The sequence below is a fragment of the Danio rerio genome, chromosome 17, assembly GCF_052040795.2.
Source record: "Danio rerio strain M-AB ecotype USA chromosome 17, GRCz13ab, whole genome shotgun sequence".
Classification (NCBI taxonomy): domain Eukaryota; kingdom Metazoa; phylum Chordata; class Actinopteri; order Cypriniformes; family Danionidae; genus Danio; species Danio rerio.
Genome location: NC_141037.1, coordinates 18890562 through 18906623, shown reverse-complemented (window position 1 = coordinate 18906623; position 16062 = coordinate 18890562). Strand labels below are relative to the sequence as shown.

Genomic DNA, 16062 nt, shown 5'->3' with positions numbered 1-16062 from the left:
TATATATAGGATATAAATATAAAGGATTAAAATATTACAAAGCATATTATTTTCTAGCCTACATAAATATGAAAAACCATTGCTTTTATGTCTTCTTCATCTCGGGAGGCTTTTTCATTTCATTCATAACAATTTGCTTTTGTAAAATGTTATTATTATTAGTAGTATTATTTATTAAATCCATATTTATATTTGTTTTATTAAAACAAGCTTAGATTTGCCAACCTGCAGGTTTTAGATCATATGGGGCACAGCTTGTGTTTTAGGATATAACTCAGGTTTTTGAACACACTTTGTTATTATTGTTCATTTATTCATTTGCTGGAAATTAGAACTGAATCTAGAAATAGTTTTAAAACAAATATTTGCACTTAATAAATGAAATTAATTATTTATAGACTAATTGATGTCTGTGCGTAAAGGTTTCCCTATCCACGAGAGCGAAAGTGAAAGTAGATAATTTATCTCTCATTCTTGCGCGGTAGATGCTCTGTTTAACTGTTTTCTGTTAAAAAAAAACTGTTAACTGTTTGCTAGTGAAATGCTCAGTTTTTCCACTTACACTTAATTTACATCATGTAAATAGCATGACTCTTAAAGGGAATGTGAGATGAGACTCTAATTGGTTTATTCTCAAAACACCTATAACTCATTAAGAAAGTAAACTCAGCCCTTTTAGACCATGCGCCACGGCGCAAAGTGGATTTTTCCATCCTTAAATTATCAAAAATGCATTCTGACGCCCTGAAAGCGTTTGCGCCCTGCGTTTTGCGCTCTGGGCATGGACCGTCAAAATAGAGCCCTAAAAGAGTTCTGCTGTTGATACGAACTATAACTTTGCCATCTGAATGAACAAAGACAGGGCACTGATCGCACCCACTTACCAGATCTGTAGACACAGGACTATCAACACCAACTGGAGCTGCGTCTTTTTTAAAAGAAGACAAGTAGCAAATCCGGATTTCACAATTTCCAGATGCGAAAAGCTCTTGAGTAAAAAATGTTCCGTACAAACATATTTCTTCCGCGTATCATGTGCACTGATTTACACTCGAGTCTAGTTGCGCTGTCATAGAGGGAAAATGAAAACAAAATCTTCACTGCAGCACATTATAAAAGCAATATTAACGACCCGTATCTCCAAACAATTCTTACAGTATTCTTTTTTCACTTCTTTTAGCAACACAACGTGCCGTCTCTCTGCCGTCTGAACACTTTCAGGTACAAACAGTCTTCGAAGCTAGCATGCATATTAATGAAGTTGCACCGCATACACAATAGAGCGCGCTGATTGGTTTGAACCAAGTCTTAAACATGAATGAATGCAGCACACTCAGAGACGTAATAAGGTACTCCTAGGTACAGACAACCAGTCTACAAGCTGGAATACACACAAAGATCTCATGGCCATGACGCATCTTCAAAAATTTGTTACGCAAGTACGAATTTGCTCGAAATAATACAAAAACAACCACTATTCACTTTTTATTGAAATATTTGTCCTAATAGTGTTTTTAGCAGTGTGGGACACATATACGACTGTCAACAGCTCAAAAAATGTGTTTTGGTGTTGTATGACCCTATAACAAGTCCCAAGGGGATAGCTTTGATCACTGTCGAAAATTCTTCAAATTTAATAGGAAAATTTAACTTGGATAAAAATTATTCATGTAAATAAATCCTTAAAGAGCCCATATTATGGGTTTTTGAAAATGCCCTTCCATGTAGTGTGTGACGATCGTAAGGTTTTGTTAACCAGTGTCCACTAGATGGAGGTGTTCTATGATCTGGTATTCTTCTGGAGTTTTGAACAGGTGCGGTGTTACCTGTGATGTGCGTTTGGATAAAAACCAAGAGAACAGGACTGCGGGTGTTCATCCTTCCCTCTTCAGTTTTGGAGTTTTTTTGTTTTCTTTTCTTTATATTCATGTATCATTTGACTTAATTTTTGATTAAATATATTTAAGTTAATTTGATTTTCTGGTTTGGATCTTTATTTGGTTTTGTTGCTACTTTCTTGAGCCAGGAGGTTGTAACAAATGTCACTGAGAGAGGCTTGGGGATATTTTTCGAGTATTGAGAAGTTTTTTGAACTGAAGAGGAAAGGATGTTCCTGCTAAAGACTAGAGGTGAGTGAATGATTTCATTATAATGCCAATAAAGTGTTGTTTAAGGCGGATTTGACCGTCAAAGCCACGTGAACTCCCGTGTTAGGTTGTAGAGCGCTTAACGCTGTTTATTATTTTAGTTTGTTATTTTGGTTTGTTGTTTTTGGTGTGTCGGACGCGGGTAGGCGGACTAGCCGCTGAGCTGCATGTGGGCGCACTGAAGACTAGGGTTGAGTTATTTATTAGATACGGGAAGGCTTTATCTTTTGGCATTGTGATGAAATCTGTACCGCTCTAGTCTTACTTTTTGTCTTATGCCGGTCCATGTGCGATTGGGTAAGTTTTTCTTGTTGTTTGGATTTGTTAAAATTATTTCGTTAAAATGGATCAGTTAAAGCAATTTATTGCTGCCCCCACATTGGAGAAATTGGATTCTCTTATTAAAGAGCAACTGCTTCATTTTGATTTTTAGATAGCCAGTTCTAAGAGCGTAAAAATAAAAATGCTTCGCGAGATTGTAAAAGAGAAATTATTAGAACGGATGATATTAAGTGAGGATGTGCCAACCGAAGTTTCTGTAGAGAGTTCATCAACGCCACTTGCTACAGCAAGTTTAGCACAGAGTGGGTTATCTTTTGAGCAACAAATAGAAATCCTAAATATGCAGAGTAAAGAACGCGAACTGGATAGACAGCTCGAGTTAGAAAAACTAAAGCTTAAAGAACGAGAGCAAGAACGTGAATACGAAAAATTTAGGTATGAAAAAAAGATTCAGGAAGCTAAATTAGCTCAGGAGGCTGATAGATTAAAACTGTTGTCTGAGGGAAATGTAAATCTGTCAACTAAAGATGTAAATATTTTAAACATGAATAGGTTGTTGCCCAAGTTCGATGAGAAAAATATAGAGGTTTTCTTTTCTCTGTTTGAGAATGTAGCAGATGATCAGGGTTGAAATGATGCAAAACGCACGCTCTTGTTGCAAAGTGTGTTAGTGGGTAAAGCCCAAGACGCATTTATTTCGCTGTCGTATGCAGGCAGAAAAGATTACAAAATTGTGAAAGATGCAGTATTAAAAATCTATGAGCTTGTTCCTGATGCTTATCGTCAGCGTTTTAGGGGATGGAAAAAGGGAGAGCGACAAACTCACGTTGAAGTTGCGAGAGAGCTTTTATGTCATTTCAATCGCTGGTGTGTTTTTTTAGAGATCAAGTCTTTTAAAGATCTTTGTGACCTGATAGTTTTGGAGCATTTGTGTTAATACACAAAAATTCAGGTAATTATCAGAGAGATCGTTCTTATGAAAACTCGGGTAGATCTGCGTCATCGCGGGGTGAGTACACCAGAAAGATCTAAATTCCACATGTAGATATTGCCTAGATAAGGGTCGCTGGAAAAATGAATGTCCGGTGTTGAAGGGCAAACACAAGCCCAATTTGAAAGCTGTCGGGTTTGCGTCCACATGTGTTTCAGATGACACAGCGTTGTCTGGGGAAATTCCTGACCGCAGTCAAGATCCTTTAAAATTTTCGCCAGATTATGGTCCGTTTATTACTTCAGGGCTCGTTTCGTTGAGTAAAAGTTCTTCTTAAAGTGCCAGTTAAAATCTTACGTGACACTGGGTCTTCTGAGAGTTTTATTTTGCACTTTTTCAGTTCTTTACAATTAAATAACACAAGTACTGGGGAATTAGTTTGTAGTACAGATATAAGCGCTGCACTAATTGTTATGGTAAAGTTTAAAATCACTGTTTAATAGAACTTGACACTGGTAAATGTTGTAAAAATGACATTGTGTAACCAATGGGTGGCGACAAACATGATTCAAAAATGATTCACAATTCTCACGATTCTCAAATTAAGGCCGGAAAAGCCTTGCATTTGGTATACAAAGTCTTGAATTTCGTTACAAAGGTCTTAATTTTATTCATTTTTTTGCCTTTCCTAAGATTAAGTTTATACCATAACAAAATTAACTGTTACTAATGTAGGTTAATACACACACACACACACACACACACACACACACACACACACACACATAAAGTATGCTAAAGTATAGTATGGTATTTACTATTAGTTCATGATAGTTATTAATGATATTACATTAGGGTGTAATTTATTAATGAAGAGTTGTAAATATATATACAATATAATGCTTATTGCAAAGTATTTCCCTCTTCTATAAATTACTATAGTATTTTAATTGTGTAACACCTGGTTTTATTTGATTTTTTGTTTTTGCTGTTAATAACATAATTTGTTTCTGTTTGGTACAGCATATTATTCACAATAAATAACTGAGTTATGTTACATTTACAGTTTTATTGATCACTAAGATATGATTGACTCGGATTTAAGTTGCTTCGATTTAAAAATGAAAATTGTAATTTTTAGTGTAGTTAAGCTACATTTTGAGCAGAGTAGCTTATAGCTTAGCTCACTACATTTTCAAGTAGCTTGCCCTACACTGCCCTTACAGCAAAGGAACATCCTATCTTACTGTGGCTCAACACCAACTCTGCAGGCAGATGTGATGTGGGTCCTTAAAACAATCTCTGGGCACCACTCTTACACATCGAATGAGAACATTACAGAGGTTTTCAAAACCATGTTTCCTGACTCTAAGGTTGCAGCTACATTCTTATACGGAAGCAACAAAACTGCATATATTACTTTATTCAGATCCTTTAAAACTAAGAACTGACTGACCAGGTCAATAAGGCCAACGGGTTTGTGGTCATGTTTGACCTTCAGTTGGACCTTTATGTTCACTACTGGGTGGATGACCACACTGTTGCGTATGTATTACATATAACTGAAAATTGAAATTAAATGCTTTATTTAATTTAAGTAGCCCACTTGTACATAATTATTTTCTAGGGTTCAAACTTTATACAGATTTGACATTTTCCCCTCATACTTCTGTCGGAATGGGTACGAAGTTGGCATTGAATTTAATTTAAAATGGCATTGAAAAGGTCTTAAAAAGCCTTGAATTTCATTTGGAGCATCCTGGGGGTAACATGTTACTATTCAGTAAAAATTATAATAAACATATTACATTGTTTACAGCATTCAAATTTGATGCAAGGAGCTCAAAAATGCAATTCATTTTTAAACCTCAAAAGTCATGAGGTTGTTCTAAAACATTAAGCAGGGTGTTTCTCCCAGAATGATTAAAATATGCTTATGTTCATGAAATATGTTCAGTAAAACACAAATTACTTTTTAAAATAATGAATATTTTTTAAAATAATGAGTATTTGATTTATTAGATGAATCAAAGTCAGTGGAATGCGTTTGTGAATGAAATTTGAGGGTAACCTGACCCTTTTAATAATATTATAATACTATATTTTATTCATGCCGTATTTTCCTCTTTGCTTAGTCTGCTTAGTTCTAGCTTAGTATTTATCAGGGATTGCCACAATGGAATGAACCGCCAACTATTCCAGCATTTGTTTTATGCAGCAGATGCCCTTCCTGCCGCAACCCAGTACTGGGAACTATCCATACACTCTCGCATTCACACACCCACTCATACACTACAGCCAGTTTAGTTAACCCAATTCACCTGTAGCACATGTCTTTGGAATGTGGGAGAAACTGGAGCACCCGGAGGAAACCCACTAGAACACAGGGAGAACATGCAAACACAGAAGTACCAACTGTCCCAGCCGAGACAACAAACCAGTGAGCTTCTTGCTGTGTGGTGACAGTATTAACCACTTTTATTGTTATAAAATATTATAATAGTAATGTATAATCATATAAAATATTAGTTTGTAATTGTTTGATCACATCGACTTGCAACATTGCCTTAAAGGCAGAACAGTTATTAGATCGGTGGCAGATGGTTTATAAACACTGTTTTGGCAATTACATTTGGTAGTCCAAAATTTTAAAAGTATCTGGATGCAGCCTTTATGATGCAAGCTGAGATAGCATCACTCAGAAATACAATGTCAGACACAAAGCACTCAAATGGAGCTAGCGACGTCATTGTGAGGAGTAGGGTTAGGGGTGGGGTTAGGTGTTAAATTGCAACAAAGTGTCTGAGCCGTACGTGCAATAGCAGCTGTATGAGACGGGTTCATCCGCATGTCTAGCAGGTATATAAGGTTTCCATACCATGCAGTTGACCAGCCAAACATTAACGCACAATTTGCAGCGGTCGCCGGTTTTCTCAATGTAATCGGAGCGATCTACTGCACACACATTGCTATAAAGGCGCCATCTGAAGAGGAATTTGCATTCGTGAATCAGAAACATTTCCATTCAATAAATGTGCAAATAAAATATGAAAAATATTTTTTTCATTTGTTATTAGTTCCGGAGAACAAACTTGCAAATAACACAGTTTTCTCTGGTCTACCTCCGAAAGCAGCATCTCCAAATCACATTCTGTTCAAAGTTTCTCTTTTTGCTTGCTTTTGCCATTGCTTTTTCGTAGGGTTTTGCCAAAGTATAGTAATAAGCATATAATTATACAGGGGAGGGAGCAGGGAGGGGTTTTGCTCTCGTTCGCGTGCGCTCAGTTTTACGTTCATTCGGATGTACAAAGAGAATATGCGTGGGTTTCGCACATTTACAGCTTTGTGCGTCCGCAATGTTTTAGTATGATTTCAACGCAAGTCTTCGTACATGAGGCCCTAGGTCTGCATCCAGACCCCTCTTCCAAAATTTACACACTTTAACTGCCAGTTTAGAGTGCCATGCAGACTAACTGCTCATGTAATGTAATAATTAAAGTAGCATAATAATTTTGTTGCTAATGGTGAATAGTCTGGCATAAACTCTGCCTTCCTTGATTTAAGCGTTTGGCTCAGATGTTATTTTCTGATCATCACTTAAAATGACCAACAATTTACCACTCTGAACAAATTCACACAATTAAACCAACGTCAAATCACCGCTGTTATGTTTGGAGCTTTTAGCTGTGAGAACTTTTAAGAACAAAAGTTTTGTGGGTAACCTGGCCAATCTGGATTTTTGGACATTTCGAGTTTTGTTGTTACAACTGACCCAGAGTCTTGTGCACTTACACTTTGCTCTCCTTCATATTATTTACATTAAGACAAGTATGTGACATTACAAATAACATTTTATAACATCAGCATCGTCAGTTTGTTGGTTCTAAACAGAAACTTCAATGTAGCATCATGAAATTTAGCCACAGTTTCAACTGTCAATCAAACTTAACTGATCAATTATACTCGAATTACTAATTCTACAAATCTAATACCTTTAAGAAATAAATCCATTCACATTGAAACAATCATACTAACCATACCTGTTACAATTTAATAATAGTCGTAGAAACAGACTGGCCTGTGATTCTAGTTAAATGCTTTAATAGTCTTAACTTTTCAGGCTTTGTAAAGTAGGTGAATATTAAACACATTACCATATCGTCTTTTTCAGGATAAAATGGGGAGAAAGCATGAAAATACAATAAGTGGAAGGATGACGATAATATTCAAGTTTTGAACGTGTTTGTTTTTTTAGAATCAAGGGAATAACTAGCAACACAACACCAGTCAAGTAATTCAACACTTTTGAAACAGACAATTGACCAAATAAACTCGGCACAGAAAAACAAACATTTTTTTTGTACAACAGACATTTATTTACATTATTTTACATCTCCTCATTCTCCACCACCAGAATAAAAGGTGACATGCTTTCCTGCTCTTAAAGCTGCCTCCGCATTGGAGCAGGTCTGGTGTGGGGCCATTGATGACTTCTGGCACTTCTGTGGGGATCTGGATTCCTCCACCACTTCTTCTCTGCATTCTCTTTCCTTATGTCTGTCTTTTCCTCCTCCTCCTTTGTGGAATTTCCCCTTGGTCTCCTCCTTCTCTTCTTTTTTGCTTTCTCTTTTTTCTCCTCCTCCTCCTTCTTCTTCTCCTCCTCCTTCTTCTGCTCTTCTTTCATGTTGTGATTTCTCCGTCTCCTCCTCCTCCTCTTCTGTACCTTCTCTATGTTATCCACCTCCTCCTTTTCATCATTCTTTACTTTCTTTTCCCCCATCTTCTCTTTCTCCTCCATTTTCACTATTAAAGTCTTTGTGCTGGATACCCTTCTGTTTACTGTTTTCTTTTGTTTTTCCTCCTCCTCTTCCAGCCTTATCTTTTCGTTCTCCTCTTTAATTTTCAGACTTATAAACTTTGCCACTGTTATCTGTCTACTGATCTTTTCCTTGAGTCTCTTCTCCTCCTCTTTTTGTTTGTTCTGCAACTTCTTAAGCTTGCTTATTTTTAAAACTACAAATTGATTTTTGCCCAGTTCAGGGATGTGGGGAACAGTAGCCATAGGTTTCGGCTTCCAGATCGGCCACTCAATCTCCTCCCGCCGCTCATCTCCCACCATTGTCCACCCTTCATCAGTCTTTTCCTTGCTTTTCTTTTTCACTTCCTCCATCTTCATATTCTCCTCTTTTTCCATCCTCTCATTCTTTGTCATTTCCTCCTCCTTCTCTATCACCTCCACCTCTTCCATCATCTCCTCCACCGTTTCCATCATCTCCTCCACCTCTTCTATTAACTCCTCCTCCATCTTTTTTATCTCTTCCTCCTCCACCATCTCCTCATCTTCCTCTTTCACCATAGTCCTCTGCTCATAGATCTCATTTTCATGATCTGTTGAAAGAGAAATGTACACATTGTACACAGTCATTTTTAAGGAGACATTAAACTTCAGATCAGTCAAAGTAAAAATACAGTTTGTTTATAATATTTTAGTCTAAAAAATATGTAGATGCAAAAACAATCATTTACCATCAGAGCATGGTTCTGAGCTGAGAGTACTGAGCTGCTCTTTCCTTGCAGTGAAACAAAAGATTCTGCCGACAGCTCTGAAGAAAGAGGCAATCCTGCTCTTTTTCTTCTTCTTTTTCTTCTCCTTCACCTTCTCCCCATCTGTTATAAGAGAAAAGATTGCACATCTGTACACACTTTTCCACAGTAATTTGAGGAAATTAAGAATATATATATCTATTATAAACATTGACCAAAATCCAAGTCAAGTAAAATATTTAGTTTTACTAAGAGATTGGAGATTAAAGTTGTATCAGAAAAGCTGAAAATGAGAAATGACATTAATTTACAGGATTGTTTTATTAAGATGCACTTTAATGCAATAATAGCCCAATAATATTCAAATAATTATTTTATATATATATATCATTAAATATAGTAATATTTAAATTTCACTAATTCAGCATATACTGTTTCTGCTATGTGTTAACCGTGTACCACAGTGATTAGTCTGCATCGAAGTGCACTGCATCATCACAGTGTGGACAGTCTCATTTAAAAAAATTCAAAGTCTCCTTCAAAAGCAGCCTCTAAATGCTTTCTTTTTTTCCCAGGTATTAATGAACACAACCTGTGTTCACAATATTCATTGCGTGCTGATAATGGCAGGATATGTTTAATAGAAATCTCCAGATTAAATGTATGAATTAGGATTATTTTACTTGGATATCTAAACGCATGTTAAAAAAACAAATAGAGTAGGAAATGTCTTACTAAAAAGTGATTATATAGACTGTTTACATTTTTATGTGTACATGTGTGGATCAAAGGAAATCTATTTCTAGCTTTTGGAGACCTTGATTTGCCCTCGAATAGCTTTAAAAAAAGTTTTAAAATCACTTTGATAAAAGTCATTACAAATGTTATTATTGCTTATTAACGGTTGCCTGTTGATGAGATCTGTCCTCTGTAGGCTAAATAGTCTCATTTCAAAACACTTGATTTGGCCAACATCATAAATATGAACTAATAATGCCAGTAGTTATTAAAAACAAATAATTATCACATTTGCATCCTGCTATAGCCCCTTCAGGAAAACAGCAATTCAACCAGCTGTCTATTATACTGTACAAACATTTACACATTTAAATATTTACCCTCTGCCAACATTATTTTTTAATAGTAAGTTATGTTGGGAAAACCCTAAATATTCATATTACAATGTAAATATGACTCACTACTAGTGCTGTTTATAGGTGTTTCAAGCTGCACTTTTTTCTGGCTCTGGGAGTCCTCGCAGGCTTTAGGGAAGGAGACCTTCTCAAGTTCTACTCTCACTCCGTCTTCCTCCATTTCAGCAACCGTTGTTGCAGGTTCGAGATCCAGTGTTGAGGATGTAGTATCTCTATCACACTGGTCGGCCATTAAATCAATTGGTAGAAGGTTTCGGGTATTCACCTTGAACCACTCAGATGTTCGGGGTTTGCACTCGCTGGACAGCTGGAATACTGTGAGGATTTCGGTCTTGCACCGTGAATCACTCATTGAACAGAGATGTTTTATAGCTAAGACAGCGATAAAACACTGGAAAACAAAAGTATTCAAAAACACTACAAAGCCAAAAGACACAACCCGTTCACTGTCACTTCAACAAACCAACAAGAGCTTCTTTAGGATGCAAGAATTCTTGTACACTTTGCAACATTCCATTCTTATAGAACATGTTCTATCATCACTATGGTAACGAGGCATACACTAAAATGTTTTCTTTTGAAGTCAAATGACTGGGGAAATGTGCAAATGACATGAAAACAAATAAAATCCACTAAATAAATTGATACAAAGCACAAAATCAATCTTAAATAAATATTTAATTAGAAATTGATATAACTGTAGACAAAGAAGCACAACAAATGAAACATTGGTTGTTTTTTTGAGAAACTCAAACCACAGAACTGTCATATATTGACTGAAATAATTTAAATTAAATTAATTTGAAATGTTCTCCTTTAATGTCATCAATCCAGCATGACATACTGCAAATATACATGCCATATAAGAAAAAAAAAAACTTTTGTCATTAGTGTTTTTCCAACAATGTCATGTGTGGAGCGCAAAACAACGCGCAGAAAAACAAAAATCAAAAAAATATACATTAAGGATTAATAATTTAGTTTAATCCTTTAGTATTTAATCCTTCAGTTAGTTAAATAATTTTCTTTTCTTTGAACAGTTTATGTATATTTTTAAATAAATCAAAATTAAGAAAATAGTTTAGAATCAAGCTGTACTAAAACCTAAACCTAATTACTACGTTTACAAATATTAATAAGCAGCAAATTAATAGTTTATTGAGGCAAAAATCATATTTAATGCTTAAATAAAATGTGACCAAAAATAAAATGCCTAAATAGTGACTTTTATAGACTTTTACAGCTTACACCGCGCTATACTTGTCACGGATTATATTCATGATTTTTGGGTCAGTTGTTTTTGCAAAAAAAAAAAAACTTCTACTGTATCTTGACATATATGGATAAAGTTTATGTTTCAAGTGTAGGGTATATAACACTTCAGCTTGTGTTGAGTCATTTTGAGTTCTTTCAATGAGTTATATTTAGTTTACAGTGACATTTATCATCTTAAGCATAATCTTTTGCCTAACATATAGTAGGAGATTTCAAAGCGGAAACCTAATTACCCAAATTGGTAATAGCATCAAATAGTGGAAAAGTGTCTCAAAAGAAAGAAAAATACACCAAAAAACTGTTTTTTTATTTTTATTTTGGTGTTGTGCCTCTATCATCGACATATATTTTTCAAGACACTTCTATACAGCTTAAAGTGACATTTAAAGACTTAAGTAGGTTACTACTAAGTTCACTACTGTAGGCAGGTTGTGGTAATTAGGCAAGTTATTGTATAACAATGGTTTGTTCTGTAGACTACCGAAAAAAAAATTAGCTTAAAGGTTTAATAATTTTGTCCTTAAAATGGCTTTTAAATCAATAATAACTGCTTTTATTCTAGCCAAAATAAAACAAATAAGACTTTCTCCAGAAGAAAAAAATATTATTAACCATACTGTGAAAATTTGCTTGCTCTGTTAAACATGATTTGGGAAATATTTAAAAAAGAAAAAAAAATCAAAGATACATTCATACACACACACACACACACACACACACACACACACACACACACACACACACACACACACACACACACACACACACACACATATATATATATATATATATATATATATATATATATATATATATATATATATATATATATGTATACACACAGTGCTCAGCATAAATGAGTACACCCCTACACCAATTTTCAAATTAAGTTATGTGAAATAAAATAAATAGACACAGAAAAAAGGTATTGAACACATGAAGGAAGCGAGGTGTAGAAATGCAGTGAAAGCCTAGACAGCAGTTGAAATGTCTCAATAGTTATTCAGCAACCCTCTGGCTTTTATCAGTGTAAATTAATATCAGCTGTTTCAGTCGAACATCTACATTTCCAAGAAGATGAAGATGAAACCAGAGTGGACAATTCAGCAAGACAATGATCCAAAACGCAGCCAAGGAAACGCTTAAATGGATTCAGAGAAGGAAAATCAAGCTGTAGAATAGCCAAAAACCTGACTTGAATCTAATAGAAAATACAAATTAAAGATTAGATTTGATAGACGAGACTAGCAGCAGAACCATCAAGATTTTTACACTCTGTTGAAGTTTGTGAAAAACTCACACCTGAGCAATTCATGTGACTTCATTCTCCATATAAGAAGCGTCTTTAAGCTGTCATTACCGTTTTTATATAAAGTATTAAATACATTTTTAATAGTTTTAGTACTTTGTCCTTGTGTCATTTTATTGTTCTTACACCTAACTCATTTTTCAGTTTTTGTTTTTTTGTTTTGTTTAATTTTTATGTTTGAATTTTATGTTTGTATCCATGTTAACAGGTCCTTTAAAATATTTTTCCCAGAAAAGAAAACATGACTTGTTCAATTCTTTCCCCACACTGTATATTTTGGTGCATTTGAACAAAACAGATTTAGTAAATGAATAAATTTATTAAAATATTATTTTAGCTACAGAACATCTTTAGAAATAGATACATTATACATTTAAATTAATTTGCATGTACATTTTATTATTTACATCAAATACATTTTTATTTAATATGTTTCTCTAACATATAAATTTGTGCTTATAATTTTTGGACGGTTATCCTAAGTTGTTAGACTAGCTATAGATTTGTCTTTAGTAATGACTAATCTAATGTATATGCACAAATATAATATTGTAAATTGCATCCTATAGAAAATATGAATTAAACAAGAGATTTGTGAAGGGTGTACTCATATATGCTGAGCACTATATATATGTTCTTATGTACAAAGTGTCTTTTTTCTAATTGCACCATTGAGCTGAATCAATGTTATTTTGTTCCAGTGTGTTCTTGCGTTTGTCTATAGTGACAAATTAACTTGAAACGTGAGCGGTAACGATAAGCCTGCATAGCAATTTAGTTTTCTAGGTGGATAATGATATCGCGGTCATTTAGATCTTTATCACAATTTGGATGTCGTACCATCAATAGTTCTGCTTGACAATTTTATTGCAGCCCTAATGGACATCTAGAAGCTTTGTCATGTGATCTGGACCAGTTTTTGAGTCACTGAAACCGAAAAATCACAGCACAAATCGTTTCACAAATCGTCTCTCTGGACTACTGAAGCATGGTGGAGCCGTACATGAAAATTATACATGGCTGAAAGCTAAATTGCCTTATGTTCCCACTCTCTCTCTCTTATTCTCTTTCTCTGTTTCTTATCTTCTCCTTGCATTAGACAGTGGGTTTCTATATGTGGTGCGCAGTACATTGCACGCTCTATAAGAGACTTGGTTTATGGTGGAAGCGTACAGTATGTGCAAGTCAATGGGAACGGTAGAAAAGGCTAGTCTGCACATCCATCTGCACTCTTGGAATTTATTATCTCAAAGCTTTCAGTAAAAAAAGGCAGATAATTAGCTGCAATGGAGGGAGAAAGCACTCATTGTAGTTACTGGCTTTTAGCTTCACTCTACATTAATTAATGGCGGTCTCTCGTGATGTGAAAAAGCGGGAGTCTTTTAAAGGTCCATTACTGTTTCTTGGCTTCTCTGACCAGCAGACGCCGACAGCTAAATGTTTATTCGTACTGTCTGCGTTTTATAATTTTTGCCTTTGACTGAACTACAGTATACATGTGCCGTGTATGACGAGAAGATTTTGTTTGCATGATGAATGGAAAACTTTGTTCAATTCTATTTTTAAATAAACTAAATAACTATAAATATATTTTAACTTTTGTTAACAATTAAGTAAAAGCGGGATAATTGTAAGATTAGTAGACTAATAAAACCAGACCATTAGCAGATTTAGGCAGTTAAATTAAGTTTTTTATAATGCAATTGCAGCTCCCCTTAAATGTGTGCTATTTGCAAAACAAGTACAGTATATGTAGTTTTTGAGAATTATTATTATTATTATTTTTTTGTGATTTTCATTCATTCTTTCATTTTCTTTTTGACTTAGGCCCTTTATTAATCTGGGGTTGCCACAGCGGAATGAACCTCCAACTTATCCAGCACATGTTTTACGCAGCATATGCCCTTCCAGCCGCAACCCATCACTGGGAACCATCCATACGCACTAATTCACACAAACACTCATAAACTACGGTCAACTTTAGCATACTCAATTCACTTGTACCAAGTGTCATCCAGGGAATTCTGGGAAAGTCAGTTTACAGTTATTTACTGTATACAGTATATTATGGAAAACTAGTATTAACCAGGTACATTTTTATACTGTAGCATTTTTACTTTATTTTAACCATTGAAACTACAGACATTTTTTACATGTGTAAAAAAGGTGTGATACAGTATAAGTTACCACAGCGACTATCCTCGATCAAAACCAACCCACTTTCTTGAGCCTGAAAACTCAGAGTTTGCTCAAACTAAGCACAAACTTAAAATGGGTAAAAACCCAAAACAGCTTTGTACAACAGACCTCAGGATTCCCGATCATATTCAACATATTGAATATTTACAATTAGACCACCTCTTGATCGACTGAAGGCTACAAACCTTGTATTTCCAGTTCTGCTTTCAGACATACAGTACTTGTTCATGTTTGGGTAATTTGCTGAAGACTCTGTGTGTTTCAATGCTTGTATCTGCATCTTGGAGAGCCTTGTGTTTTAAATGAGAAGGATGTGATGCTGATTAGCACAGACTGGCATAATCAGAAAACAAGAAGAGGAAAGAAATTGTGTTCCTGTTTAATGTCATATTTGGCAACCTTGGTGAACGTACTGATGATTATACCCTAAGGCTGACAGCTAAAATAGACCACTGTTTACCCAGACCTACGGAAATACATTTATTAGAATTAGCCACAGTTCTTCATATTTGGTCTATTTTTTTATTCATTATTGTTTATAATTTGTTTCTCTTTTTGGGCATTTTTTTTAACTTTAAATAAATGTGTCCAGATTAAATTGTGACTTGCAGGGTATTACTTTTGCCCAAACCAGTCTCAATCCTAAGAAATTTCTGCCACCAGTTGCACAACATGTAAAGTCAGTTTATTTTTATGAAGACCAAGTGTTATTTATTTATTATTTTAGTCTTTATTTGTTTTGTTTTTAGCTGAAATCTGATTTCTTCTTCGCAAATATTGACTTTACGTTTCTGTTTGTATGATGGAGAAATATTGTAAGTGTTTAAAATTCAAATTACAAACAACATTTTTACTGTTTTTGTTATTTTATTGTTGTTTTTGTCTTAATCTTTAGACTTTACTGCCGCCAGTTGTACCATAAAGTCAGATAAAAAAAAAATCTAATTTCATTTAATTTCATTATTATCTTATCTTTTATTTATTTATTTATTTATTTATTTTTATTGTTATTTTAGTTTTACTATTTAATGATTTTAAACAATTCATTTGTTTTAATGTGTAGTCTATTTGATGATTTATTTATTTTAATAATTCTTTTTTTGTTTATTATCTTTAGTCTTTATTTGCTAAGTTTTGATATGTAATATGATTTCACATTTAGAAAATATTGACTTTACATTTCTGTTTGTTTAATGGAAAAATACTGCAAGTGTTTAAAAT

General features: G+C 34.4%; 2 protein-coding genes across 9 annotated transcripts in view; one reads left to right on the top strand and one right to left on the bottom strand.

The window, feature by feature from the left end:
* The window catches only part of adck1 (aarF domain containing kinase 1), a 267137-nt gene that overhangs the window by 64436 nt on the left and 186639 nt on the right, over window positions 1–16062 (top strand).
* LOC137488037 (uncharacterized) lies at window positions 5881–12106 on the bottom strand. The gene is made up of 3 exons (XM_087290307.1): window positions 10104–12106; window positions 8887–9027; window positions 5881–8748 (listed from the first exon to the last, which is right to left on the bottom strand). Exons 1-3 carry the CDS (start codon window positions 10408–10410, stop codon window positions 7802–7804), a joined length of 1395 nt encoding a protein of 464 aa, XP_087146433.1. The 5' UTR covers window positions 10411–12106; the 3' UTR covers window positions 5881–7801.

Bases quoted from the DNA above. Each gene is read 5' to 3' on its own strand.
- LOC137488037 (XM_087290307.1), bottom strand. From the start codon at position 10,410: ATGAGTGATTCACGGTGCAAGACCGAAATCCTCACAGTATTCCAGCTG. The intron at 9,028-10,103 runs GTGAGTCATATT...CTCTTATAACAG, and splicing joins ACCTATAAACAGCACTAGTA to ATGGGGAGAAGGTGAAGGAG. The intron at 8,749-8,886 runs GTAAATGATTGT...CTCTTTCAACAG, and splicing joins CTCAGAACCATGCTCTGATG to ATCATGAAAATGAGATCTAT.